Source organism: Pleurodeles waltl, chromosome 8 (genome assembly GCF_031143425.1).
Source record: "Pleurodeles waltl isolate 20211129_DDA chromosome 8, aPleWal1.hap1.20221129, whole genome shotgun sequence".
Taxonomy (NCBI): Eukaryota; Metazoa; Chordata; class Amphibia; order Caudata; family Salamandridae; genus Pleurodeles; species Pleurodeles waltl.
The window spans coordinates 541,836,118-541,861,274 of record NC_090447.1 but is presented as its reverse complement, the minus strand read 5'-3'; the positions used below and the strand labels follow the sequence as shown (position 1 = coordinate 541,861,274).

At 43.9% G+C, this 25,157-nt stretch overlaps 1 protein-coding gene and 1 long non-coding RNA gene across 2 annotated transcripts in view; one reads left to right on the top strand and one right to left on the bottom strand.

Annotated features, from left to right (window-relative positions):
• The window catches only part of CFAP47 (cilia and flagella associated protein 47), a 2,216,809-nt gene that overhangs the window by 1,006,785 nt on the left and 1,184,867 nt on the right, over positions 1-25,157 (bottom strand). The window contains exon 49 of the mRNA XM_069204610.1: positions 10,670-10,781. Within this exon, the coding sequence (XP_069060711.1) occupies positions 10,670-10,781 (112 nt within the window). The remainder of the gene's footprint in view (positions 1-10,669; positions 10,782-25,157) is intronic.
• The window catches only part of LOC138250127 (uncharacterized), a 56,935-nt gene that overhangs the window by 17,103 nt on the left and 14,675 nt on the right, over positions 1-25,157 (top strand). Inside the window, exon 3 of the long non-coding RNA XR_011194892.1 lies at positions 1,137-1,219. This is a non-coding gene — a long non-coding RNA (uncharacterized lncRNA). The remainder of the gene's footprint in view (positions 1-1,136; positions 1,220-25,157) is intronic.

The window sequence follows — 25,157 nt, the reverse complement described above, 5'->3', positions numbered from 1 at the left end:
AGGAAATTACTCTGATTTTATTCCTTTCTGGGTCAAGAGGCTACTTTGGAGATTGGCATGGCACATGAATGGTTTCTATCTGCCTCTAAATGATTTAGTCACTGAATTCGCTCTACCTTTGGGTGTCACTTGAAAATGAATACATCACGTTTTATCCAATAACTGCTTATTCTGCATTAAGGGGCTACATTTAAATCACTTTATGTGGGACGTGTGTGTTACTCTGAATCTGCGTGTTACATGATAGTACTTTTTTTTTTTCGGGAGTTGTGCGAGAACTGCAACTGGGCATAGTTTGCCCTTGAATTCTACATCGGAAGTGTTCTATCGTGTAGCCATGTGCTACTCTGAATTGCGTTTCAGTGAGATTTGTTTTCTTTCCTCAGGAGATTCTAGTTAAGAGCCCATACAGCACTAAAATGCTCTCATCACCAAAGTATTTCCTTTGACGTTTTCTATTCTGCATCGTGAAACAGTTGAATCAGTTACTGGGTACTACTTGCAATTTTTTAAAATCATGGCATAGTATTGTTTGAGTCATATGGATACCTGTGAATTATGTTATGTGCATTTGAGGATAAAACTTATGAGAAGCTCTTATATCAGCTTGGACCCTCATCTTTATCTAGTTAATTGCTTTTCTGCATATACATTTGAACTGTTTCTGTATTGCTGGGAGGTGATCCAAGATTGCATCATAGCACGTTAGTTTCCTGTAATTTGCTGTGTGTGCTTTGTGTGGGGGGGGTGGCCCCTTGGGCAAGGGTCGCCCCTGTAAAGGTGCAATATATTTCATGCCATTTCTGCCCCCCTTTGGGACAGATCGGCCTATTTCTTGTTTTTTTGGGCCGATCTGCCCCCAAGGGGAGCAGAATCTACTTCGCGCCAGGATCTTGTGTGTATGCTTTATATGGGGGATGGCCCCTTGGGCAAGGGATTCAGCACAGTACTGGTGCCATTTCTGCTCCCTTGGGGGCAGATCGGCCTAGTTTGTTTAGGCCCATCTGCCCCCAAGGGGGGAAGAGACCACTAGACACCAGGGAAAATTTCTAAATGTTTGGTGGCAGGGTGTTTGTCAACTGACGAAGTATTCGCCTTTGTGATTATAACAGTTTATTTCTCCTTTTTTGTTCTAGTTCAAAGCTTTTGCTTCCTTTGCAGTGGCTCATTGCGGTTTTGGCAGTGGTTGACCTGCGGTTTGCTTAGGTGCATGTTTTAGGTAAGTAAATACATTTACTCCAAATGACTATTGTTGCCATGCATTAACGACATGTTCGTAGGTGATGTACTAAATGCAGGATTGTGTGTGAATTTGTCCTTAGATTTGTGCACAACGATATTTGTGTTGTCTTACGTCTAATTTGCTTTCCTTTTTTTTTTCTAGTGGGATGTCATTGGTGATTGCTGTGTCTGTGCAGAGTAGTTGCTGGTGAATCTAGCTTTTTCAAGCAAGTGATTGGTATAGTTTTTTTAATTAATAACTTTTTGTGATAAAGCCACACTTTGTTTATTACTTATTTTAGACTGTGCTGGTTGTTGTTGGCGCATTTGTCAAGTTGCTTTTCTTAGAAAGGATCATGGCTAGCCGCAGGGTGACTGCTCAGCAGGTTGTTAGTATGCTTTTTGAGTCGCCTTCTGATCATGATTATGAAACTGACTCTGCATCTGAGGCAGAGGGGGAAGAGAGAGAGATTCTGGCAGTGAATTTACTGCCAGAGAGGAGTCTTCTGATGAGGAAGCCACTCTCAGTGCAGATTATGTGCCTGTTTTAAAGGAGGACAAGGATGTGCCAAAGGTGCAGCAGCAAGCGGCTGAAAGCCTTCCCATTGGAAGACCTGAACTCTGGGTTGCCCCAAACATGGAGCAGCCACAGTTGCCTGCCTTTACTTGTCTCCCAGGGTGTAGAATAAATGCAGAAAACATTTTGCCTGTCAATTTCTTTGAGTTGTTTATGGGCCATGTATTTTTGGAAGAGATTGTTAAGCAGACTAATTTGTATGTGGAGCAGTATTTGAGGTACAACGCTGCCAGACTTAGGCCTCAGTCTAGAGCTACCCAGTGGATTCCTACAAATCTGGAAGAGATGAAAAAGTTCTAGGGTTTGATTTTTTTTTCATGGGGTTGATAAGGAAGCTGTCACTGGCTTCTTATTGGTCTACTAGTCCCTTGGTGGCAACGGCTATATTTCCTGCAACCATGACTCGCAATCCGTATTTGCTTCTTCTTGGGATGCTGCATTTTGTTGACAATACTTTAGTCTTGCCACGAGATCACTCTGATTGTGACCATCTTTTTAAGATGAGGCCTGTCCTTGATCAATTGGTAGATCGGTTTTCAGAGGTCTATGTTCCAGGCAAAGAAATATCCGTAGATGAGTCTTTGGTCCTGTTCAATGGCTGTTTGGTTTTTAGGCAGTACATTCCTAGCAAGAGGGCACAGTATGGAATAAAATTGTATATGCTGCCTAAAAGTAGTACAGGATATGCTTATAATTTCTGGTGCTACACTGGTAGGGATTCCAGTATTGACCACCCTGGTTGTCCACCCACTTTTGGAATTAGTGAGAAAATTGTGTAGGAACTTGGTAGACTGTTTAACAAAGGTCACCATTTGTATGTAGATAACTTCTACACTGGAGTTCAGTTGTTCAAGGAATTGTTCAGAGTGGACACTGTTGCTTGTGTCAAAATTGGCTCTAACTGGAAAGGCTATCCACCTTGAGAGGGGACAGTGCAGTGCTTTGCGGAATGATGAGCTACTAGCTCTGAAATTTGTAGACAGGAGGGATGTGTACATGCGAACTACCATCCATGATGAGAGTACTTCACCTGTGGCTGTTTGGGGTCAAGTCGCTGAAGTGTGCAAACCTGTGTGCATTTTAGACTACTATAAGCACAGGGGTGGTGTTGATAGAGTAGATCAGAGGTTGGAACCCTACACTGCTGTTCGTAAGTCTTAAGTGTGGTATAAAAAGTTGACGATTCATTTGTTTAATCTAGCAACTTTTAATGCTTTTATTGTGTTTAAGGATTGTTCCCCTGAGTCAAGGATGAAATTTGTTAAATTTCAGGAGTCAGTGATAGAGAGCCTTGTTGTGGTGGATCATGCAAGAGTTCCTAGAGTAGCAGTGGTGGAGGATGTGGTTCGATTGAAAGATCGCCAATTTCCTGATCACATTCCTCCCGATCCCCAAAAAAGACTTTCCCGCTAAGAAATGTAGAGTCTGTGCCCGAAGAGATATCCAGAGGGAGAGCCAGATGTATTACCCAGACTGTCCTTCAAAGCCTGGTCTGTGTGTGGCTGGCTGTTTCAGGAGTTACCACACACAGAAGAATTACTGGAAACTACTGTGAGCATAAATTGCCGTTTTATATTTTCATATCTTCAGTTTCACGGTTGGTATTACGGTCATGTATTCAGTTAGAGCTTTTGTGTTTGTAGTTTTGTACTTATTTATAATTAGTTTGTGGTTTCTTTGTTGTTGAAAAACAAACAAAAAAGTGATGGCGGTGTGCATGGAGTAGCACTTGGCTGGCGGTGAGTGTGTAGAGTGGCACTTGGCTGGCAGTGTGCGTGGAATGGCGCTTGGCTGCCGGTGTGCGTGGAATGGCGCTTGGCTGCCGGTGTGCGTGGAATGGCGCTTGGCTGCCGGTGTGCGTGGAATGGCGCTTGGCTGCCGGTGTGCGTGGAATGGCGCTTGGCTGCCGGTGTGCGTGGAATGGCGCTTGGCTGCCGGTGTGCGTGGAGTGGCGCTTGGCTGCCGGTGTGCGTGGAGTGGCGCTTGGCTGGCGGGGTGCGTGGAGTGGCAGTTTAAGTGGAGTGGCGCTTGGCTGGCGGTGTGCATGGAGTGGCACTTGGCATGTAGTGCCAGCCAAACGCCAGTCTACACACTCCCATCAGCTGGTGTGATTGCTGTATCAGGGATGTGGGCGTATGAAAGTGGTTGGCCCTTGAATAGCGCTGTCTGTTGATGCGAGTGTTGTAATGTGCTGGGCCCTCAGTTGGCGGCGTGAATGGTCTTTTGCATGATATGTATGAAAGGTGTGTGAATGGACAGTAAAGCGGTTGATGCCTTGACGTGGCTTTACACCTCACGAGCTGTGAGTCATTGGTACAATTTTTGGCCTTTCAGTTATTAACTGTGCATTTCATTTTTGTGAAGTCTCTTGTTAATAAAATTTGATCTATTGAACCATCACTCGCCCTCCTGCCAAATCCAAGCAGTATGTGCGGTAAAAATGACAAAACCTGCTGCGCTGTATTCAGGTGTCGCAGCACACCCATGACACGCTAGGTGTCTCGGGTGGGACCCCGATGATGAAGCATGCCACCAACTTGGTTGGCTGGTGAGGGGTCTTTTTAACATAACCTTAGTGTGTTTCTTTTCACAATTTTAGTGTTTGGAACATCACAGAAGTACGTGGACATATCAAAATGATCTATTACAAAACTACCTGTGTTTGGAGGGCACCACCAATGTTTTTGGTCCCGGGTGCGGCCTTCATCTAGGGAAACCTACCAAACCCAGATATTTTTAAAAACTAGACACCCGGAGGAGTCCAGGGAGGTGTAGTTTGCGTGGATCCCCCGAGATTTCCTTACCCAGACTCCTCTGCAAACCTCAACATTTGCTTAAAAAGGCATATTTTCCTCACCTTTCTTTGTAGGCTCACCGCTCCGGCACAAATTTCCTACCACCAGCATTCCCCTCAGTCTCCCAAGTAAAATGATACCTCACTTGTGTGGGTCCCCAAAGAAGAGTCAGCCTAAAGATGTATAAAATAAATATATGTACTTAACTTGCTGTGCTGTCCCCTCAATCTCTACAGGTTTTTGGCCTTTTTCTGTTGCAGGGACCTGGGCCACCCACACAAGTGAGGTATTCTTTTTATCAGCAGATAGATGGGAAAAGTGGGTGGTAGGAAATTTGTGCCAGCACAGAGATCCTACAAAGAAAAGTGTGGAAAATGTGATTGTTCTAGAGGAGTCTTGGTAAGAACATGTAGGGGGATCCACGCAAGCCACACCTCCCTGGACTCCTCCGGGTGTCTAGTTTTCAAAAATGTCTGGGTTTGGTAGGTTTCCCTAGACGACCGCCGCACCTGGGACCAAAAATGGAGGTGCCCCCCCACAAAAACAGGTAGTTTTGTATTTGATCATTTTGATGTGTCCAGATAGTGTTTTGGGGCATTTCCTTTTGCGGGCACTAGGCCTATCCACACAATTGAGGTACCATTTTTATCAGGAGACTTGGGAGAATGCTGGGTGGAAGGAAATGTGTGGCTCCTCTCAGATTCCAGAACTTTGACACCAAAATATGAGGAAAAAGTGTTTTTTGGCCAAATTTGGAGTTTTGCAAAGGATTCTGGGTAACAGAACCTGGTGAGAGCCCCACAAGTCACCCCATCTTGTATTCCCCTTGGTGCCTAGTTTTCAAAAATGTGCAGGTTTGGTAGGTTTCCCTAGGTGCCAGCTGAGCTAGAGTCCAAAATCCACAGCTTGGCACTTTCCAAAAAACAGGTCTGTTTTCTTTGGGAAAATGTGCTGTGTTCACATTGTGTTTTGGGGAATTTCTTGTCGCAGACACTAGGCCTACCCACACAAGTGAGGTACCATTTTTATCGGGAGGCTTGGGGGAATGCTGGGTGGGAGGAAATTTGTGGCTCCGCTTAGATTCCAAAACTTTCTATCACTGAAATGTGAGGAAAAAGTGTTTTTTTTTTTTTTTGGCCAAATTTTGAAGTTTGCAAAGGATTCTGCATAATAGAACCTGGTGCGAGCCCCACAAGTCACCCCATTCTAAATCCCCCTAGGTGTCCAGTTTTTAGAAATGTCCAGGTTTGGTAGGTTATTCTAGGTGCCGGCTGAGCTAGAGGCCAAAATCCACAGCTAGGCACTTTGCAAAAAACCAGGTCAGTTTTCTCAAGGAAAATGTGATGTGTCCATGTTGCGTTCCCTGTTGCGGGAATTAGGACTACTCACACAAGTGAGGTACCATTGTTATCGGGAGACCTGGGGGAACACAGAAGTGAAGAACAACTGTTATTTCCCCTTGTCTTTTTCTACAATTTTCCTTCCAAATGTACGACTGTGTAAAAAAGACATCCGTTTGAGAAATGCCCTGTAATTCACATGCTGGTATGGGGACCCTGGAATTCAGAGATGTGCAAATAACACTGCTTCTCAACACCTTATTTAGTGCCCATTTTGAAAATACAAAGGTTTCCTTGATACCTATTTTTGACTCTTTATATTTTACCAAATAATTTACTGTATGCCCAGTACACATTTAAAAACCATTGAAAGGTGCACCTCATTTACTGGCTCTGGATACCTAGGGTTCTTGAACCTACAAGCCCAATATATCCCCGCACCATAAGAGTCCAGCAGACGTAACGGTATATTACTTTTGAAAATCTGACATCGCAGGAAAAAGTAGCAGAGTAAAACATGGAGAGAAATGGCTGTTTTTTCCTCACCTCAATTTCAATATTTTTTTTATTTTAGCTGTTATTTTCTGTAGGAAAACCTTATAGAATCTACACAAATTACCCCTTGCTGAATTCAGAATTTTGTCTTTAGTTCAGAAATGTTTAGCTTTCGGAGATCCAGTATTGGTTTCACACCCATTTCTGTCACTAACTGGAAGGAGGCTAAAAGCACAAAAATTGTAAAAATAGGGTATATCCCAGTGAAATGCCAAAAATGTGTTGAAAAATGTGGCATCCAATTCAAGTCTGCATGTTCCTGAAAGCTGGGAAGATGGTGATATTAGCATTTGTTGATGCCATTTAGGGAAGAAACCACAAGCCTTCTTCTGCAGCCCTTTTTCCCCCATTTGTATATTAAAAACGAAATTTTTGCTGTATTTTAACTAATTTCTTGGTCTCCTCCAGGGGAACTGACAAACTCTGGGTAACTCTAAAATGCCTAGGATGTTGGGAAAAAAAGGACGCAAATTTGGTGTGGGTAGCGTATGTGGAAAAAACGTTATGAGGGCCTAAGCGCAAACTGTCTCAAATAGCCCAAAAAGGCCTGGCACCTGAAGGGGAAAAAGCCTGGCAGCGAAGGGGTTAATAGATGTTGTAGAGTTCATTTGTTTTACGTTGTATATGGTTCTTATCTTCGACCATCGTTTTCAGCATATGATGTAATGTCAGATATCCCCCAGAACCGTTCATTTGATTCAGTTTATTACCAGATTTTGATGTGGCAACTGCCTTTGGCAAATATTATATACATCCAGCACACCTTTTTAAAATGCATTGAGTTCTACTGATTTGCATACTCTCTCTTATTTTTATTGTTGTACTCTTGCCTATCCTATGAAAATACATAAATATGTATTCATTCACCATGAGAGCCTACTTTGCATAGAGCCAATGCACACTAATGCCAGGAATCTCCTTGCTGTACACTCTTTAAGCCCATCGTTTCCTATAGTGCACTGTATAACACCCTTACCTGCAAATCCACCAAAAATCCATAACCGCAAACCGAGCATCCCAAGCTTTCTCTCTCAGGCTCTTATTCCTTGCTTATACAAAACTAGCTGCTTCGTTTCAACTTTTTTTCCTACCACAGCCCAACCACCGCCTAACCCAAACTACAATACTGATTCACCTCGTGCATTTCTCCTCCTCCATCTCTTTATTCCGTGCTTCTGGTCACCCACCACTTCCGCCAATCTCTGGGGCCCCCATCTTTCACTCACAACCTCTAAACTCACCTTTACCTACCTTTCTCTCCCCGCAAACCTCTCAACACCTCTTTCCTTTCCCTTCTTTACTATCTCTTTCAGCCTTCACTCTATTCTACTTCCTCTAAAAACTGTCTGCGCACACACTATTTCACCTTCTTGACATGATAATCAGCTAAAGGTTTATATACACTGACTCTAGGCCACAAGCAGTCGTTCTAGTTGCTGCACCCAGGTTGCTGCGCCGTCTGAGCACACAGCTGGTCCTCAGACATGGGTCGTACACTTGTGTGTGTGTACATACACAAAAACACAATCACATGCTCTGCCTTCATAAACTCGAAGCACTTACTACCGGTCTGTTTTTCTTTTTACTCTTCTTCTGCATAGCCTATAACACTCCTTACTACACCTTCTCAGCGTCTTCCACCCCTTTTGCTTCACCAATGCCACTGTGACATGACCAGAGCATAACTAATGCCAACCCCCACTTTACCCAAAGTTCCACACAGGTCACACAAGTCAATACTCTTTCCACTCGTACTTGAATTCCCTTGCTTGCATCTCTCAACCAAGGTACAAGGTTACAAAGCTCGAAGTTTAAATCTTTCAGGATATTATTAGAAAAGAAAATCAACCCTTTTTCCAAGTCTGTGCCATGCTGGTACTTAACTAGAGCAACAGGAGAGTGGGTTTCTTCCCACATGCATGCTTGTGGTGGAGCGTGAAGGGAAAGATGAATGATTGGTTAACGCAAGACAAAGTGGGCCTGATTACCAAAACATGTACCCATCCAAGTTTTAAATAGGTGTGCAAAAAGTGCCTGAAGAAGGCAATAATGACAGATCTTGGTTTATTTAACTAGGAACCAGAGATATTTATGCCAGCAGATGGATTTTAACACAGTGGAATATATTTATGGTGCATGTACGGCAAACACCAGTGTGGGGGTAAGGAGTGGGAGAAAGGGTGTTTTCCAGGGGAGGTATTAAGGGTGGGGAAGACTATAAAATTGTAAATTGTTACCTTTTTCTCATCACACTCAACTTGTGCGCTTTAATGCCAATAAATAACATAGTAAATGTGAAAGTTAGTCGTGAAATATCCCCAAACAATCCCATATTAACTGTAAGGTTGAGAAAGTGACTTCACTGTACAAAACCACATTTTTTCAATAATTACACAAGTAGCATGTCAGCAGCAGTAAGTATAGGGGAAAAAAGCAGTAGGCGTTGAAATTTACACGTGTACTTTCAAAAGTATACTCCTTGGGTAGTTTGCCAGCTTGTAAAAAAAATCTAAGGCAATCGTATACATTTGTCAACTATTTATAAAATTCTATCCCCATTTATGTATACGACCGAGTTTTTCTGAACTCTAAACAGCTTCTTGATTTGTGGACACATCAATAGGGATAAACAACAGTGGCGGCCGGCAGCTTTAGGAGGGAGGGGGGCGGGCAGGAAGCGCACACACTCACACACACACATTCTTTCACACGCACGCACACACATCCATTAACAACACTCATAACATTCAAACATGCATGCAAGCACCAAACATTCATTTTAAAAGTTCACACACACACACTCATTCTTTCACACACACACACACACACACGCACATCCATTAACAACATTCATACCATTCAAACATGCACGCACGCATCAAATATTAATTTAAAAACACCACACACACACACACACACACACTTCCCTTCAGCCTCGAGGTCCCAGGAGGGTTAGGACTGCTGCCTTCCCTCATTGGCTGACCTTAGGTAGGATGGGGATTCACAGAGTAAGATGGGGTCAGTGAGACTGCTGACCCCACCCCACTCTGTGACGAAGTGTCACTGATTAACAGTTGCCCTGGGCACTTCAGGGCTTAAACCTGAAGCGCCCAGGGGGAGTGTCAATGGGTGATGATTTCCTCGTCACTAAGGGGAGGACCCTCAAGGCACCTTTACTGAGCCGAGGAGGTCACCCCCATAGGAGCTGTGACCTCAGCCCAGCAAAGTTCAGCTCGCCGGCTGTCTGAGCTGAAAATGAAGATTGTCTGTCAGGCTGACCTTTGTTCAGCCTGACCGACACTCTTCATGAGGGGCAAAAGGTGGGGGGGTCGTGGCCCCTCCGCCCTAAAGGACGGGCCACGCCTGATAATAAAGTCATGTGGAGCGGTCAGATGCTAGTCTGATCGAGTCAGTTTACGAGGTTAGTGGTCAACCAGCAGTCTTAGCCTCACCCAGGCATGTGCAGGGTACCAGCTTGGCTGGGGAAGGAGGAATTACCGGCTGCACTTCAGCTGACTGGAGATCTTCAGACTTTGGGAGGTTTGGTGGGAATGGAAGAGGTGCGGGTGCAAAATTGTGCTCAAAAGTAGCATGTCGCTGGTAAGTGAGAGAGGAAAATCTTTGTGATGTTGATGCTGATGTTACTGAGAGGACAGCTTTACCCATTGCTACACCACTTTATGGTTGGTATGTTCATCACTGCATTGCCCTGGTGGCTAAAGTTTTATTTGACAACTACACTCAATGAACAAATCATGTGACTGGAGTTAAAATGGAGGGGCTGAGTCTGAGTTCACACATCGTGCCCCCTCTTCGGGTTCATCCCACAAATGTTCTGTGCAGTTTTTTTTACACCTGAAGCAACTTGCAGGTCAAGGGAAAGCTGGAGGAGGGTGGACAATAAACAGTAAGAGAGAGGGCTTGGGAAAGGCAGACTGGGGGAGAAGATGCTGCACATGTAGCAATGAGTATCGCATGGTGTTGTGTAGGCCATCTTACTGCACAAGGTGGGTCATAAAATAGAGAATACAACAATCATCCAGAAGTCTAAATTTACCTGGAACTGTAAAAAGGCTCATCTCGGTCATTGAAAAATAAAACCTCCAATCATTTTTACACCTTTAGAAGAAGCAGCATTATGTACACTGTATTGTGTGAGGGACATTGGGTGTAAAACTGACCTGCAAAGGTTCCCCGCTTCCATGGAGACACCATTATTTCATACGAAGCATACAGTCCTGGTTTAACAGTGAGACTCTCAGGTCCACTAACCATTGGCAGATCTGAAGCCACCTACAAAAACATCAATCACACAAAAGAAAAACGTTTAGAGGTCCCATAGGCGTAATCAACAGCTTTAATTAACCAGTGCTAAAGTGCATTTTCTCTCCGCTTAAAACATGGTAACACTGGTTTATACCCAATTGCCATATTTCATTTACTTTTAAGTCCTTTGTAAAGAGCACTACATATGCCTAGGGTCTGTAAATTAAAAGCTACTAGTGGGCCTGATTGTGCCACCCCCTTAAGTAGCCCATTAAACATGTTCCAGGCCTGCCATTGCAGTGCTTGTGTGTGCAGTTTGAACTGCCATTTCAACCTGGCAAATTAAACCTGTTAGGCCCAAACCGACCCCTTTTTTATACAGATAAACCACCCATAGGGTAGGACCTGGGCAGCCCAGAGGGCAGGGTGCAGTGTATTTCAAAGATAGGACATGTAATTTTATGTTTTACATGTCCTGGTAGTGAAAAACTCTTAAATTCATTTTTCACTACTACAAGGACTATCTTGCCCATGGGATAACACTGGAGCGGCCTTATAACAAGTGTAATTTCCAAAAAGGAAGCTATAAGTGGATCATGTTTGATGTCTCTGGAATCATTATTTAAAACCCTAACATATGGTGAAACCAGATTTTAAATTACAATTCTGAAAATTCTCACTTAAGAAAGTTAATAAATCACAACAGTGAGTGATCCAGTTAAGGGACTGGGGGGCTGGGTCCATAAAATATCAATAGAAAAAGAGACCAACTACACCATAAATTTATCAAAAGTTACTGAGGCTGAGGTTACAATGAAATTCATATTTTTAGAAATCTATATCAAGGTCATCATACACGGATGAGTCACTTCACCACTTTAAAGTTGCTATCTATAGAGGGGCAGAGGAGGGTACACAAATGTACTTAGTTCAATCGACTTTCAAAAGAATACAGTTATGAGCACACAATAAGAAGGGGGTATAATAATTTTTTGACATATATCTCTTGTCTGAGCGCACACATGGTTATCACTGAAGGTAGATACACATCCTCCTTTGGGGCTCCACCAACCAAACTGCCACCCCTAAAATAGTGTTTTTTAGCACTAAACCACATTAAGAATGATATGTAAACAACTAAGGCTCCCTGACTTTATCCTACAACTTTAAAGAAGGAGGCTTGTCCTAAGAGATCTGACATATAATTTTAATTTGTTCGTCTCACACGTAGTATCCACTATAAAATCATGAAAGCCCTGATGAGACCCTTCATAACTAAATGATATGCCCACAGAAGGTTGAAACGGATCGGCATAATAAAATGCATTTGAAGGAACAATCCCCCCCCTCAAAGGCCAAAAGAAGCCAGAGGACTGGAATCACGAAAACTCTAGCGAATCAAGGGTGGAACATTGTGCCTCAACCACATAGAGCCACTTGTATTCATGACATACACAAGTAGTACATCTTTGTATCTCTTATGTTGATGTTATTTATGTTGGACACTTATTTGTGTTGTATGGATACATGGTGGTGATGTAAATGTCAATTTTGTGATTGGTCGTTAATTTCTCTGTTGTAATGTTTTGAACATTTATGTGAATACACTATAATCACTGCATAATTTAATAAGTCGTTTGTGCATGTGCTATACGTTCACAAAAAAGTAGTGACTTTTGTTTGATCATAACGTTTTTGTCTTTATTGCTTCCAATTCATCATGTTCTGAAAAAAAATGTGTATGGTACACTTTTCATTTTATGTACAGGTGTGTGATGACCTTGAAATAACTTTCTAAAAAATATGAAATGTTTTTATACGAGTAGGCTCAGAGTAATCAAACAGCCTCAGTAACTCTTGATAAAGTTATGGTGTAGGGGGTCTCTTTTTTGTAATGACTTTTAGAAAGCTTGTATTCTCTTGCCTTAATCATTTGGTGACTGCAACCTGTCTCTGGTCACACAACTTGATGTAGTTGGCAGTTGAGCTTTGTGTATTCCTCCTAGAAAGCCACACACAATGGGAGCTTAGGTGTGACTGGGTGGGCCATCAATGGCAGGAAGGGAAGGAGTAGCTGAAACCAGCATCACTTTCTTCTAAATAGGATGTGTCCTGTCTTCAGACAAAGGGCTTAACAACCCTGCATTGTCACTTCAGCCAGCTTGGAGGCAGGGAGGGTGGGAATTTCATGCACTTCAAAAACTCCATCTAGAAGCTTCACCCACCTTCCAGAACGAGCACACCAGTGTATAAAAGAAGGACCTCAGACACCACCACACTTCTCGACCTGTGGATTCTCTGCAAGGAAGAAGGACTGCTGTGCTGCTGAAAGGGCTGCCAATCTGAAGGAGCTGCTGTCTTGCTGTACTGACATGCTGCCTACTGCCCTCTTGCCTCGGGACGAAGAGCTGGGCCTGCAAACCATCTTGAACCCAGGTGCCAGAGCGACTAGTCCACTGGCCTCTTGATCTGAGCCTCAGGGACATAACAGACTCCCCAAAAGCTCCTGGACCCATCTTCAGTGAGTTCCTGAACCCAAGAGGTGCCTCCCAGATCGTGGACCCTTAGTGTGGCTCTTGAGCTCTTATATTCAAGCTTTTGAGCTCTCTGCAACTGTTATGGGCCTGGTCGCACCAGAACCGTGCCTCTCAAACAGAAAATCAGCATGAGCCACTACAAGCCCTACTCTTTGATAGAAAGCATTGTTCTCTTGCTAGGGACCGCCCACGCGAAGCATCAGTATGTCCGTCTACAAAGCCTGGCCTGCTCCTCGCACCACGACAATCACTGCCAGCTACGGTATCCTTGCTCCTGGCTACTTTCTTCAACACAAACTGATCTCTTGGCACAAAACTTGAGAAGGTTACCCTTCAGAGGGACTAATCTAGGACTGTATCCAACCCATGCTCCATCACGGCCAGCCTGAAATTTTGACTTTGATCCATTCCAGAGCGACCAGATAGCCACGGTTGGTACTTTATGCTTTTAGGCGCTATATTGAAGTTTATTCTTTAAAAAACATAATTCTGGTTCTACTGATTATAATTCTGTTGTTTTGGCCTTGTTTTATTTATTAAATGTGTTGCTCTGTTTTTCTGTCTTGGTGTGGGATCCGTTTTGTGGGGTGTTTTCACTGTTTTACTATTACTTTATAAATTGCCTTTAAAATTAAGCCTGACTGCTCTATGCCAAGCTACCAGGGGGTTGACCACAGGTTAATTTGGGATCTGCTTGTGCCTTAACCTGTCTAGGATTATGGTTGCTGCTTTAACAGACTTACACCCTGGTCTACCAGTAATTTCTAATATGATTAATTACAGTTGCCCCCAGGGCCAGTGCAGCTCTTTCCAGTACCAGGGAAGCTGGTCCCCTTACACTCCCTAAGGGCTACTTGGTGGGAAGAACTAAACTTCTACACGAGGAGGATACAAGCCTCAGAGTAGTTAAAAGAAAAAAGGCTGGTGCAGGGAGCCGGTGGAGCCAGCCCCCTGCAAAGCTTGCCACCTTGGATGCCAGGGAGTGTGAGGAAAGTGCTCCATGTAGCTAGAGCTCACCACCAGGAGCAAAATTAACCCAGGAACAAGCAAAATGGCCCCACAGGACCTGAGACACAAGGGTTGAAAGAATTTGAACTTTGCCCCCAAGCACAGTTACAGAGTTTGTGGAGCATCGCTGGCAGCCTTGGTAAACACTGCCGGGAGGGGCAGGGCCCGGGGGTTGCCATACAGGATATTTGTAAAAACTAGCCCTGGGAGGGAACATGCAAGGTGCCCCCCCGCCCCCAGAGATGCATAGGTTGGGTGGTCCTAAGCCCTGGGCCAGATTGTCATTATGAGGGCTTCGGATCCTCAACAGACCCGATGTCATCACTGTAGGGGGAGCGCCATCACACTGCCCTGAAGGAAGGAGGAGGGGCCTAGAGCCCCAACTCTGGGCCCAAGCCACAAAGGAGAGAACAGGGTGCTGTTGCACTCCCCCATTGGTGGTGGGCCTGTTCACCTTCCCGTGCCAGTGTCTGGGGGTAGCAGGCAGTCACCATGTCAGCCAAAACATGGAGCCTGCCCACAGGAGCAGCCTGGGATAGGAAAGCGCTGCCAGATTGTGTGGGCAATGAAGGAAATGTTGCCTGTGCAGTAAGGGTCACAGAAAGGAAGACTATCCCAAGCTTTGTTGTGGTTTTCAAGGACTACCCAGGCTGCAGCATGTGCTCTATAACTGGGAGTGGAGCACCCTTTAGGGGCAAAGTCTATGGCTGCAGTTATTTTGGCCTGAAGGTGTCTAAAGGAAGGCGCATGTTGTACAGCATCCTCTAGGCGCTAAGTCTATGGTTACAGGTTGTGTGATCAGAATGTGATGGCCTTTAGGGGCTGTTTTCTTGATTGTATTTTCATGAGTGGAAAGTCTATAAAAAGGCACACAGACACACATGAGGTTCATTTTTTTATTTTTTTTATTGATCTAATGTTGACAGTGATCACCAATCAAAGTGCATATGCTTTATTAACATTAATACGTTCATTTACACATGATTATTATTATTTATGGTTGCATTTACGTACAAAATTAAGGGGTTCATTATGACCCTGGCGGTCCTGCTCCGCCACGCAGGTGGTGGCGGCCATACTGCCTACATCGTGGCAGTTCAGGACCACCAAATTATGACAATGGAAGTGAACTGGCTGTATTGCAGCCAGTTTACCACCTGTACTTCCAGGGGGGTAGGACCGCCTGGCTGAAGGCTGTCCACCTTCGACTTGGCGGTCCACCCAACACTACCTGCGGTATTTTGAGCATACTTACCGCACGGAATCCCTGGCGGTAACGATACTGGCAACAGGAATGCTCATTCCTGTCACCACAGCAGGACTCCCCAACCCCCCCTCCACGTAGGACCCTACCCCCACCTCAACCCCATCAGAAGCCCCCACACCCACAAGCAGTGACACCCCCTTCCCCTACGATCCCCATTCTGAACCCCCCCCTTGATCCCCATTCCGAACCCCCCCCCCCCGATTCCTCATTCCGAACCCCCTGCCCCGTACATCCACGCAGGCACACATCACACATACATACATACACACTCATTCACACGCACATGCACACAAGGCCACGACCTCCCCACCCCTGCATACACAAATTCACACAGGCACACACAAACTTGCAAAAACACGCACACAAACACACAACACCCCCCACCCTCCTCCATTCACACAAAAAACACATACCCATTCACGCAAACAACACTCAACACCCCCCCTCCTCCTCCCTTTCCCCTGTCGGTCGACCACCTTACCTGGTGCTCATCTCGGAGGGAACGGCCATGGCACTTGCTCCACCACCAGCGCCCCACCTACACAACACCGCCATGCCTATTAAGTCATAATAAGTGTGGCGGTGTGGTGTTGACGTGACAGTGCCAGCGGAGCAAACTCCACTGCACTGCCAACCGCCAGTATGGTTGCTGGTGGCTCTCCGCCCAATTTATGGCGGAGAGCCGCCAACAGTCATAATATGGCGTTCTGATGACCGCCATCACTGGTGGTCTTGTGGCTGGCAGGACTTCAGCGGTCTACATTGTAGACCGCAGAAGTCATAATGAGGGCCTAAGTCTATTACATGTGGTTTGTCAATCATGAACCTTTGATCAAGTCAACAGACATAACTGCTTTCCTGTTATCTGGAAGTCAATTTGTTACATCATCACATCAAGCTTCAGACCCCTTTATAGTCAGCATTGTTGGAGATCTCCAAACATATTATAGGTGTCCTTGATACCGGGGGAAATGCTGTACTGATTGTGTTAGATTTATCAGCAGCATTTTCGCATGCCAAACTGCTGGATTTTTTCCACGTTTTTGGGGTAACAGGACAGGCAATTAACTGGCTTGATTCTTTTCTGGCAGACAGGAGTCAACAAGTTTGGATCACCCCTTTTTCCACTAACCTGCGCAAATTGTCTGTGGGAGTCCCCCAGGGCTCTACCATAAATCCAACACTTTTTAACATATACCTTACTCCACTGCCCCTGATAGCGGAAGCCCTGGGAGCTAAAGTGATCTATTGTGCAGGCGATATGCAATTTCTATGTTCTTGGGACAAGGGAGAAAAGTTGATTGGCATACAGGTTAAAACTTGTTCAACAGCACTTTTTCACTGTACTGGTTGGCAACCTATCAACTTACATGTAATGAAGAGAAAACTGAAATTTCTATTTTTGTTAACCTTCCACCAGAATGTTGGCTGAATATCGATGACCCCCCCCCCTCCCTACCCCGCCCCCAGGACCCCAGAGTGATATAGTCAGAAAGCTTGGGATTAAATTTGATGCCAACTTGTTGTTTAAGCCTGAAGATAAAGCTTGCATAGGCACCTGTTTTGGGATCATGCGGTCCCAAAAAAATATCTCCCATTCCTGCCCTTCCCACCAAAAAGACTGGTCATTCAGGCTTTGATAACCTCCAGGATAGATTATTGCAATGCCTTGTACTTTGGACTATCGGAACATTTGATGGATAAGCTTCAAGTAATCAAAAAAATGTGGAAGCCCGCCTTCTGTTAAATGTGGATCTCACCTTATCTGCGGGCCTTACATTGGCTACCCATCAGGAAAAGAGTTAGGTTTAAGGCTCACATTCTGGTGCATGGAGCCTTTAAAAAACTGGGGCTTTTTATCTCAGATCCAGATCTGGATTCTACGCTCCACACAGAAAGCTGACGTTTGCTAACAAACTTCTGGCAATGATCCCCAGAATTCAATGTGTAAGAGAAGGTGGATCGTCTCTCTCTTACCTGGGCCCAGTAGCATAGAACCAGCTACCTCTGGAGTTGTGCAAAGTGAGTGATGTTGCAGTGTTTATGAGAAAGCTTAAAACTTGGCTTTTTGTGCATGACTAATTGTATTCTCGTTTACCTCTGCTGACCTGTGCTTTCGCACCAGGACACTCCATGGAGTAGCTGTGCGAGCTACAAATTGATTTCCTCATTACCATTATCATTTGTATGACCCTTTAGGAGGTCAAAGGTGATTACACAATAACAGTTATGGTATTTTTTCATCTGCCTAATGTATATATTTTAAATTACTGTGCAGTAATTACTAGTGTATTTAATAAATGTACTTTTACCTTTTCTAAAGAACAAGCACAGACTGGACAATTATTTATTGACTGTTATTGTTGTGTGCTAGTGAATGGTGATTACTAGCCCACACCACCTCCTTGAGTAGGTCTTGGACTGCTCTGCTACCACGAGAGAGTCAAGTGCTACAACAGAGTGTTTGGTTCCAAGTGGAGGGCAAACGTGGGCCTGTTAATTGTGTAGACCACACAACTAAAGGCCTGTTTCCTTAAACTAAGCTAATACATTGTTCTGCTAAAGAATGTTTCCTTCAATTAGTTTCCTGCTTGAACCTCTCTGTAAAGCATCCTTAAAAGTGGAGGATTAAAATACTCTACAAATGAATTGTAGAAGAAAGGATTGCAGAACTGCTCAGCCAAACTGAAACTGATACTGCTCCCAGTCATAGTATCTATGCAATTCTGCTTTTTGAAATTGTGCTCAGAGATCCCAGTAGCAGCCTGATAAGGTGCATAAAAATCACTCAGGGGGGATTTTACCTGTTAACTCATAATGTTGGGTCACTGTTAAGCAGAGCCAGTTAGATATGCACTGTTTATTGCAGATTTTCCTAATTTGATTCAACTCAACCTATAAAAAGGATATCAACTATTCTAACACAATCCTGGAATGTAATTCCTGAGCCCTCCCATAGGACTAACTAGCAACATCAATCCTGCTGGGCCACTGGAAAAGTGAAGAGGAAAGGAGAAAAATAATATGAAGTGAGCCATGTGGAAATCAGTGGCTACCTTTGGTTAGAATTAAGTCATTACTCTTGTAACATCCCTGTTTTGGGAAATAACTATAGAACAGATAGAGACTAAAAAGGTTTGTGTATCACTTATGTTTCTAGGCAAGATTATGTCCAACAAGCAAGCTCTTTTCCTAGGTGGACATTTGAGAAAGCATGAATGTGCTCAAAGGACAAATCAAAACTCTAAGTAACAGATCAGGCCCTTGAGGAAATTACTTCTGCAGCCCCTTTTTGTAACTTGCAGAATACCAGTAAACTAAATGAACTTCCATGTTTTTGAGAGTAAATGGCAAATATATATCCTGCAACTGTGACAAAGATCCAGTCGCTTCTCTGCTAGGTAAATAGAGAACTTGAAGATATGTGCTGTATTTGGTTTCAAGCATCCACAAATGCTTTATGACACCTATAACTGAACAATGAGAACATACTAGAATTGACAGCTGCTTGTTGAATTGTAGCTCCCTGCTAGCAAGTCATTCATTAGATCTGTCAGAAGCTCATTAGATTATAATAGTGGTACTTTAATCTACAAGCACATAGATATACATTTGGAAGGCTGGGCACAGCAACTTACTTTCATTCTCAGATAGCAAGTTTTCAAGTACTGGAAGTAGTAATGGGGGACTTAAGCTAGGCTGAAGTCAAGATATTATAGACAACTGGCCTAATCCAGGGCAATTAGGAAAACATGGCTCTGTAATTAGATTTTCTGTATCATCCTCCTCAAAATAGGTACTGGGGGAAAGGTGTAGTGGAAGAGAAATGCCTACTGTAGAGCCAAGGCATCTCTCAGTGAATCTATTTGAGGGAACTTGATCAAGCAGGAAAGCAGAGTTTGTTCCTGTCACAAAAAGGCGTAGGTCTGGCATGCCTCAGCTTTGAATATTTGATCTGCTACTTCCTGAAGAATTGCCATTCATGATTCATGGAGGATATTCTGCTGAGGCAATTCACTCTTCTCCTTCCCACTAGATCAACTGCTCAAAGCCAAGTTTCTTTATTTATAGCCCAGTCCCAGAAGTTCATTGCTTCTCTACAAAGTCTCTTGAAACCCATTGCTGCTTGACATTGTGACCAAATGCCTACTTATAAATTGTAGAAACAGGTCAGGAATTCTAGTAAATAGAAAATCCAATTATTAGTTTAAGGATGATTGCAGAGAATAAGCTCATGTGAAGTATCAGGCAGGAGAAAACGTCAATTGTATTTTGTTTCATCCTGTATTTGGAAAAGCAGAAACCTGTTACAGGACAACATCACAACTTAAGGTTGCTTCTTTGCTAAGACCTCAGTAAACCGCTTTGATTTAGGCGAGGCCAAATGCAACAGAATTGCTATTATTTCAACTGCTTCTTAATCATCCTAGAGGAATGAGCATGTTCTACCAACACTCAGTTATGAGATGCAGGAGATGTGCAAGGACAGTTGTTGGTTAGGAGTTGAGCCAACAAACTAATTTCAATATGCGCTAAGAAGATAGCAGTTTGCCTCTGCCAACATCATCATTCTCACCCAGAGGGGTTGGAACCTGGAAGCTCAAGACTCCAATTTGGAAGCAAATAAATTGTGAGACTGACTGAATGTCATAGTAGGGATAACCAGAAATGCTTTCTCCTGGAAATACCCTTTTGTTTTGGCTTTAGCAGTTTTGAGAATCAACTGAAAACCTGAGGTTGGCTTCCTTCAAAGAGGACCCAAACATTAGCAACGAAGGAGTGGAAGTTGACCTCAGTATGGTGAATTCCAATGAAGGGGAGCCATTGCGAAGTAGCTTTAATGTTGGCTTTGGGGATTCCATATTCAAGGATGATGAAGAGGTCAGGTCAGAATGCAAACCTGATGGTTCCACTACACCCTCATAGAGAATCACATTTGAGTTTGGGACCATGGCAACTCTCCAAAAGCAACTGGAGTTGGGCAGCAAAAGTAGTCAACAAAGTTCTTTAAAAATCTTCAGGCTGTACAGAAGCAGCACAAACAGAAGAAACATTGACCAGTGGAAGCTGCTTCAAGGGTTGAATAGAGAAGCCCATCCCTTGGATCTCTTGCTCTACTTTCCCAAGGAGCGAGGCGCAGGGACATCTATTCTCGGTCATGCTTCCTAGGCCATCTCTCACAAGTGTCTCAGAGAATGGAAGTGACACAGAACAAAACATGGAAGAGGATCTAGAGTTACTGGCCAAGGAGGAGATTTGTCTCCCTCTCCTAATGGAACTCTGGGTGAATTATTCAAGCACCAGAGGCAATCTGGATTTTAGTTAATTCCTCACATCTGTCCATGAGTTGACACATAGGGTACAAAGCCAGAATTTTTGGGAGGGAAGTTGCCCTCAAATTGCAATGATAAAAACAGAGAAAAAGGATTGACATAACTTAGTGGCTATAGAACTTGTGTCTATGGTGGTGCTGAATAAAAAGTAAAAGATAGCATCCATGCAGTGTTTTGTTAAGGGGTGACAATGACACTTCCTGGTAGATCTTCAAATCTCCACCACTGATCAGCACCACCTGGCACTTGTGATAGAATCTGGTGCCTAGGCTCATTTAAGAAATATGCAGAGTTAGTATTCATTAGTGTGCTCATTTCAGTATTTTGGAAGAAAATTTGCCTGCACGATGAGAACGTGTTAAAGTTATCACTCAAATTGTTACAATATGAGATGCTCACAATATGGGTGCAATAATATTAAAGTGTGATGTCTACTGTGTATTAGTCTCACAAAGTACTCGGTTATAAGATTCCATCAGCCTGATTTCAAAGAAACAAGAGTACAAGGGAACATTATGATGTGTGACAATAAAGAAGAGAGTCAAATTGGCAGTGAAATTAAGTCTCCCTACAAAGCGTACATTTCTAAATCAAATCAATAAATTACATTTACATCATCTTATATGAGTTAATATGCCCCACAGGAAAGGTGGCGCAGCTTCTCAGTTAAAGATATCTTCAACAAACAATAACATCACACACTAGAAAAGATAACAGCCAAAGGCTTGAATATCTATTAATTTTATATCTGTACTTTGCAAAAAGTGTACAAAAAGAATGTAATCAAGGCAACTGGTCAGGAATAATGGGCTTTAAAAGAAACAGATGTATTACTAATCCTTTATTCACAAAATATAGCTTAATTTTTTTAATTCAATTTTGGTGCATCCCCAGATTTGTCAATTTTTGGACCTCACGTTTTTTACCATGATAGCATTTAAGGCATGCTAACTAGACCAACTGTATGCTTTGTGTGTGTTTATATTTTTATTCTTTTAAGTGCAGCCCACTATGGAAGAAGGACTTGCCTGATACAATGTCAGGACACCAGGATGACAAAGATATGTAAAGCATTATGCGCATGTCTGATAAGAAACGATAGGGGGGTACCGATTCCCCAGTCAGGTTTCATATACACAGGTCCTGTTTCAGGAGAGAAACAGACAATGTCTAAACCAGGAATCTGGCTTAGCAGCATACCAAAACAGAAAACCTTGCCTTGGATGTCTGGGTGGTGCTGGAGGTTTGGAAGCAGAGATGAATGTTGCACTTCTAAGGACTAAGGAGAGATGTGTCCTATCTATAATTTAATTCCTGTGCCAAGGAGTTCTGTAGAACTGGTCACACATTTTCCAGAAAAGTCTCAAATAGACATTTAGAACCTACTGTACTTGATCCCTGTGGGTTTGAGAAGGCATAACACTTAGCAGAACACTTTTCTGTGGACTGATTCAAAAGTGACCGGAATTGCCAGGAGTACAGGACCCACAGATTCCAGTTGGTTGGAGAGATATGTATGTTGTGGCCTGCTGAATCCCGGACGGACATTTACTTCTAAAGTGCCAACAAGCTGAGAAAGACTGTCACAGCTGAAATTGGTAGACAGCTCGAGGACCCTCAGTCAAATGATATGTTCAAATCATCTTGCATGTTGGTTCCAAAAATAGAACTGCAACTGCCACTGATCTGGTGACTTAGGAACCCTTTGTGAAGGAAACCTACCACAATACAATGCAATAGAACATGCTGTGCACATCTGCTATGAGATATAGTTTGCAACCACTAGGGACTGGCTCTCTGTAACCCAACCAACCAGTGTCAGGGCAGGGGTTCTCTGAGGTGCTGGTGAACATCCTTGGTGTTCTGCTGCCTACAATTGGTCGTTTTTAACAACAGACTTATTCTTGACTGTTGCTGTTGAAAAAGGCTATTTTAAGCCTTCATAATTGGCTATGTTTTGTAAATGATATTTGAGGGTTGGGTTTTTTGGAAAGCTGGGTGACAGTAGGGTGCCTGAAACGTGCCACAATCAAAAGAAAAAATGACTTACCTGTGGTGACAATCTTTCTGGGGGATGTTCTATCTACCTGAAGATGCTTTACCTGCAGAACAAACCCTGGGTGTCAAACTGGATCCAGGAAACCTCAAAGTTGTTAAGTCACCGGTAAGGGGTGCTGGACCAGGTCAGCGATGTAAGTGACATAGGCAATGTCACTGAGGTCACAAGGCATCCACGGTGGCAGACCGACATCAGTTTCCATCCATTTTTTCAAAGCCTTTGAGGCAAGAGGGCAGATTGATATTGATAAAGAATTGCAGTAGCAAAATATAGAACAAGAGCTCTTACTAACTTTCCCTATAAATAATCGCTCAAATGGGGGTGCAGGTAGGTTGGTGAGCAATCTGCAGGTAGACATATACACCAAAAACATCATTACCACAGGTAAGTAACTTTCATCTTATGTATATGTCTACCTGCAGACTCATCACCTAGTACCACAGATTTCACAGCAATACCCTTCCCAGGAGGAGGGTTGATGGATGATTAAACAAGGAAATCCTGCAAGACAGACCTGGCAAAGGGTCTATTACTGCACATCTCTTAATCCATGTAGTAGGGTTTTTCAAAGGTGATCAGTGAAACCCACATTGCCGCCTTTCAAATTTCGGCAATTGGGACTCCTCTACCAAGTGCAGAAATGGTTGATTTAGCCATAGTAGATTGGGCTTCCATCGCTTCAGGAGTCTCTTTCTTGGTGAAAGCGTAGCAGGTCTTGATGCAGAGGATTGTACTACCTTACCTTTTTTGGCAGCAGTCTTGACAAAGAGCTTGTCGTCCAATCAGAAATGCTTGGTGTGGTGTACGCGGTAGTTAACCAGCTGCCTTGGATCCAACTGCTATAACCATTCCTCATCTTTCGTAGGATGAGGTGGAGGGCAAAAGGGAGACAGATTGCCAAAGATGAAAGGGGGTCACCAACTTGGGAAGGAAGGCGGCTGTGGTTCCCAACATCAACTTGTCCAGAAAGAAGGTAGGGAAGAGAGGGCAACAGCTAAGGGCTTGCAGCTCATTGGCCCATACAGCAGAAGTGATAGCAACCAAAAACACAGTTTTGAGAGTTAACATATGGAAAGTCCAACTATGAAGGGACTTAAATATGATACACATAAAAAAAAAGCTAAGAACCAGATTCAAATCCCATTGGGGAATCACAAAGGGGTTGAAGGAAACAGATTGGTTAAACCCTGGAGGAACTGTATCACAATAGGGGATTTAAAAAGGGGCAGCTGACCTGACAGAGGAAATAAGAGATGGCAGCTAAATACCATAGTACCAGTAGAACAACCCCTGTGAGGCAATTGCAGCACTTGACAGTTGGCCTGCAAAGGGTCCACACCATTGTCCACACACCACCTAATAAAGCTGCCCATCTACGGAAGTAACCTGACTTATTGGATGGGGCGATGTGCAGACAAGATTTCTTCAAACACCTCCGGTGGCAGCTGGTAGGAGCTTAGTTGTAGTCTCTCAATCTCAAAGCAAGTCTGAGGATTTGAGGGACAGAACCATGCACTCTCCCTCACTGGGAAAGTAGGTCCGGCCTGAGCAGAAGGAAAAATGGGGGACACGTGGAAAAGTGCAAAAGGTCCACATACCACACCCGTCTCAGCCAATCTGGTGCAATGAGGCGTGACTTGGGCCTGGGCTTGTGAATCTTCCTGAGAACTGGATGACTCAAGGGTATGGGTAAATGCACAATGGAACTGAAACTTCCACCTCAACTGAAGTGCGTCCCCCAAGACTCCCCTCAACGGACAATGGAGGGCGCAGAACTGCTGGCACTGAGCATTTCCCAAGGAGGTGAATAAGGTCACCTGAGGAGCACCCCACTAAGCGAAGATGTCCTAGACTACCTTCAGCAGAAGACACCGCTAGTGATTGGCAAGGTGACTATGGCTCAGGTTGTGGGCTCTGACATTCAGAGACACCGTTAGGTGACTGGAAGTGAGTAAGATCCCTTGGCAGTGTGACCAAGACCACAATTTCCAAACTTCCAAGCAAAGGAGATAAGACCAAACTCCTCCTTCCTTGTTCATGTACAACATTGCACTTGTGTTGTCCATCAAGATCTGAACGTACAAACCTAAGATGGAGGGGAAGAAGGCTTTAAACGCCAGCCGGATTGCCTGCAGCTCCAGTAGGTTGATCTGAAGAACACACGCTTCTGGAGAGCAGAGGCACCTGATCTGCAAATCC